The sequence below is a fragment of the Apium graveolens genome, chromosome 10 (genome assembly GCF_009905375.1).
Source record: "Apium graveolens cultivar Ventura chromosome 10, ASM990537v1, whole genome shotgun sequence".
NCBI lineage: Eukaryota > Viridiplantae > Streptophyta > Magnoliopsida > Apiales > Apiaceae > Apium > Apium graveolens.
The window spans coordinates 181,433,642-181,437,800 of NC_133656.1; the positions used below are offsets into that span (position 1 = coordinate 181,433,642).

The window sequence follows — 4,159 nt, forward strand, 5'->3', positions numbered from 1 at the left end:
TACATAGGAAAGCAATAAAGATGTAATTTATATCTGGATTCAAGTCATGAGCAGGTTCTTTTGATTAATTAAGCGCCAATCCAACTGTATATGCTGTTGGATTTTCATTACAACATAAGCCCTCCTCTAAATCTACTGCATATAACTTGAGCACTACATCAAACACCAAGGTCATAAATATCACAATTAGACTTCTTTCTTAACTCATGTTTCCTCCATTACATTCATCTTTTGGCAGTTCAGTTCCTAATTGCTCACAGCAAGAGATAGTCGACTAATTGCTCTAAGAAGAGCAATTACTTATCTTAGTACATGTGACCATTGGAAAGCAACCGGGCTGCTAACTTGGTGTTCGGCATTGTTCCAGCTGATTGATCCAAATAGGCTTTTCCCCATCCTGTTCATTCCCTTCTTCGAAACAAATGTAACCGTGTACCGGAGCTTATCTCCTAAGTTTTTAAATGTTAGTTTAGTTGGATTCACAGTCACCCCGACAGTAGAGGGTGCATTGATCACAACTTCGTATTCTGACCCTGCAGCTCCAACGTTTGTCAGTTCTCGAGTGTATCGTGCAACTCTAGACTCTCCAAAAATGATTGAGAACGAAGGGTAATTTAACTGGCCTGGATCAGCAAATTTCTTGGTGCATGTGACATTGGGATGTTTCACAATGGTTTGAATGTGAGGAATGCTGTAGTCCAAGGAGCAAAGAAATTTAACGTAGTCCTGAGATGTTAAGTCGTATACAAGACCAGGAGAGATGGCCTTGTGAGGGTCTACGTGGCCTGATCCGTATGCCCATGGATCGGAGAAACCACCTGTTGCTGCATCACGAAGTGGGGATTTGCTGTTGTCTTGAGTGTAGGCAGTGGTCATGAGGGCAGATTTGATTGCGCTCGGACTCCATTCTGGATGTGCTGCTTTCAACAGTGCTGCTAACCCACTGATATGAGGGCAAGACATTGATGTACCTAATCATATTTGCCGGTGTAAAAAAATTGTTAGAACAGCTGCAGAATTCGGCCAAATTTTGGTAAAAATATTTTATACAAAAGAGTCTACAATCATCAAGTCCAAATCTTGCTACGGAGTATACCGTAAACATGGACATCAATTCAGTTCAGGATCCTGCTTAAAGAATATAATTACCAAATATTGCACAATAGGCGAATAAAACAGACTCGAGTAACCTCTCAATCAGGGAACAAGACCACATACTCAAGTAAGAACTTCTCTACAACATCATTCAAAAGAACCTAATTATGCGGCACAACCTAATAAGGCAATAATGTCTATCAATACTTGTCTTGACATTTGCCAAATTTTAACTTATCCCCAACTCAATAGCAAGACTCATCCACCTACAAAAGTGAATGACATAATAATATTTGAATCCCTACCACGATTATCCACAATATCATCATAGTTTATGTTGTATATGGTAGCACATTAACAATCACCCATCGTTCTGTAACTTTACTTTTCAACAACCCACTACAATAAGAATATGATGATATTCTTTGACAGCGAAAAATTGACAATAATACTTGCTTAAGAAAAGTGAACTTGCTCTTTTTTTGCTGTAAAGGTAAAAGAGCAACGAATAATAAGACTCTAAATTATGAATATCAGAGAGATTAATGTCAAGACTCTGTGTATAGAATAGAATGTATGTGCTTTTACCAGCTTCTTGGTGATCATTCAACTATTCAAGTGTTATTATGAGTTAATATGTAAGCTCTAAACAAGCTAGATAAAAGAGTATTCTTAACACATAATTCTTCTAATAAAATCATAAAATGATTTAAGTAGCTCAAGTGGTTGAATGATTATAGAAGTTTAAGCTATAGCCCTTAAGCTCCTAATCCAACTAATCAAGGATGACTAATGCCGAAAAACATGCCATTACTAATGATTCAATTCAAGCAGCATAGGTAATTGACGACTAACTTAAGAACTTGCGATTCAGGCGAATGACATTAACAAACAGACACAACACATTATTAGACTGAATGACATTAACGAACTAACGCAACACATTATTCGACTAACTAAAGGAATTATCATGAAAATATCGCTAAAAACATTTAGGTCAAGATTAATTGCGGAATTGGGTATACCTGACATGATGTTGTACTGAGTCTTCCTACTATCCGACTCCAATCCAGTAGGTCCAACAGCCTCCGACCAGCCAGCTAAAATATTAACACCGGGTCCAATCACATCCGGCTTCAATATTTGCCGTGTCACAACATTAGGCCCTCTAGAACTAAATGCCGCAACCACAGGTGAAGGCCTAACACCCAAAACCGTCCCACCAAAACTCAAAACCGCTGTCGCCTTCTCCTCCTTCCTCACATACTCCCTAATAACATCCCCCATTTTTCGCCCCACCGCCACAGCAGGGATCAAATGACTATCCGCCACAAGCTCCTCACCATTCTCAGCCGTGTTAGCCAATATCAAACCCACTCCTCCAGCTTCCTTAACCACTTTCCCCTTCTCAACACGAGCATTAACCCCACGATCACAGAAAACCACTTTCCCTCGAACTGTTTCCGGATCAAGTGAACCGGGTAAACACAAATTACTCGAACTACTCCCACCCTTATTATACACAATTCCAACCGGTTTTTCTCCCATACCATCACCACTATATAAAGAAACTCCTGTAAATTTTCTACCATCTCCTAAAACCGCAAAAGCCGGAAAATCCCGGTCCAGGGTTCCAGCTCCAACTGTCATAATCCAGGGTGCAACATTCGCTAATGAACTCTGAACCGGACCGCTATTTCCGGCCGAACAAGACACTAAAATCCCCATTTCCATTGCTGTAAAAGCCCCAATTGCTATCGTATCACGATGATATGGACCCGACCCACCACCCAACGACATCGAAAGCACGTCGACACCGTCGTGAATTGCACGCTCCATCCCCGCGAGTATGTCTGAACCAAAACACCCAGCCTTCCAACACACCTTATAAGTAGCCACCCTAGCATGCATTGCCATACCACGCGCCACCCCACGCGCGTACCCCAACAAACTCGCGTTTCCAACATGGGATCCCGCGGCTGTACTAGCTGTGTGGGTCCCATGACCATCCACGTCACGAGGAGACAAACTTTCATTAATTTTTTTAACAGAGTTTCCGGTTGCTGTCTGATATCCTTTAGAAAAAGCTCTAGCTCCAATCAACTTCTTGTTACATAGTTTCGGGTCAAAATCTGGACCCGATTCACACTCGCCCTTCCACCGGGCGGGTATATTCGGCATATCACTATCCGAAAAGCTCATCGATTCGGGCCACACGCCCGTATCGAGAACTCCAACAATCACATCCTGTGAAGCCTGATTAAGCTGCTGTGGCGATCTACCAGCCCACAATCCAACTTCCCTATCCAATCCCAAAAACTCTGGTGTCCTTGTAGTATGCAAATTGTAAACATTCTCGTCATAAACATCAATAACACCTTCCGACTGTCGTAGCAATTCAACTTCCTCGAGACTCAGTGAGGCAGCGTATCCATGATACGCTGTTGTATACGTGTACAACAGCGTATCAGGAGCATCAGACACCGACTGCAGACTGGAAGAGTACCAATCGTGATGAGTTTGGAATAGTTCAGGCTTCCGGTCATGTTTCATATGAACTATATAAGTTTGTTTAGCACCAACATTGTTGAGTAAATATAGTAAAACTGTAAATGAACATAGATATGTTATTACAGACCCCATTGAGAAAAATGGAGTTGTAATAAAAAAGTGAAGAAGATGAGTTTGAGTTTGTGTGTGTATATAGGGAGAGGGATGGGAAAGGACAGTGGGTGGAACTGCAACTGAGAACTGTCAGAAAAGATGGAAAGTATGATAGACCAGTGTCGGGTATATAATATGTAACTGCTTCTTTTTAAGGTTTGTGCTTTGGTTTTATTACGTTTATGCCATTTATTGGCGGTTTATTTTTTATTTAAATATAAAGAGAGTGTTAGAACTCGGAAAGAAAAGAAAGTGTCTTTTACGTCTTTCTGAAAATGAACCGTTTTTTTTTGTAATGGCTGGTGAAACGACGTGGCAACTTCCTACTACGTACATGTATTGTTATTTTATTTTTTCTTTTTCTTTTTCTTTTTTTAATTATGACTTTCTAAAGTATTTT

At 40.6% G+C, this 4,159-nt stretch overlaps 1 protein-coding gene across 1 annotated transcript; it reads right to left on the bottom strand.

Annotated features, from left to right (window-relative positions):
* LOC141692287 (subtilisin-like protease SBT1.8) lies at nucleotides 1–3,867 on the bottom strand. The gene is made up of 2 exons (XM_074497049.1): nucleotides 2,121–3,867; nucleotides 1–971 (listed from the first exon to the last, which is right to left on the bottom strand). Exons 1-2 carry the CDS (start codon nucleotides 3,736–3,738, stop codon nucleotides 301–303), a joined length of 2,289 nt encoding a protein of 762 aa, XP_074353150.1. The 5' UTR covers nucleotides 3,739–3,867; the 3' UTR covers nucleotides 1–300.
* Nucleotides 3,868–4,159: the final 292 nt, after the last annotated feature.

Coding starts and splice junctions, on each gene's coding strand:
- LOC141692287 (XM_074497049.1), bottom strand. CDS start 3,738: ATGGGGTCTGTAATAACATATCTATGTTCATTTACAGTTTTACTATAT. Junction 972..2,120: donor TCAGTACAACATCATGTCAG/GTATACCCAATT, acceptor AAATATGATTAG/GTACATCAATGTCTTGCCCT.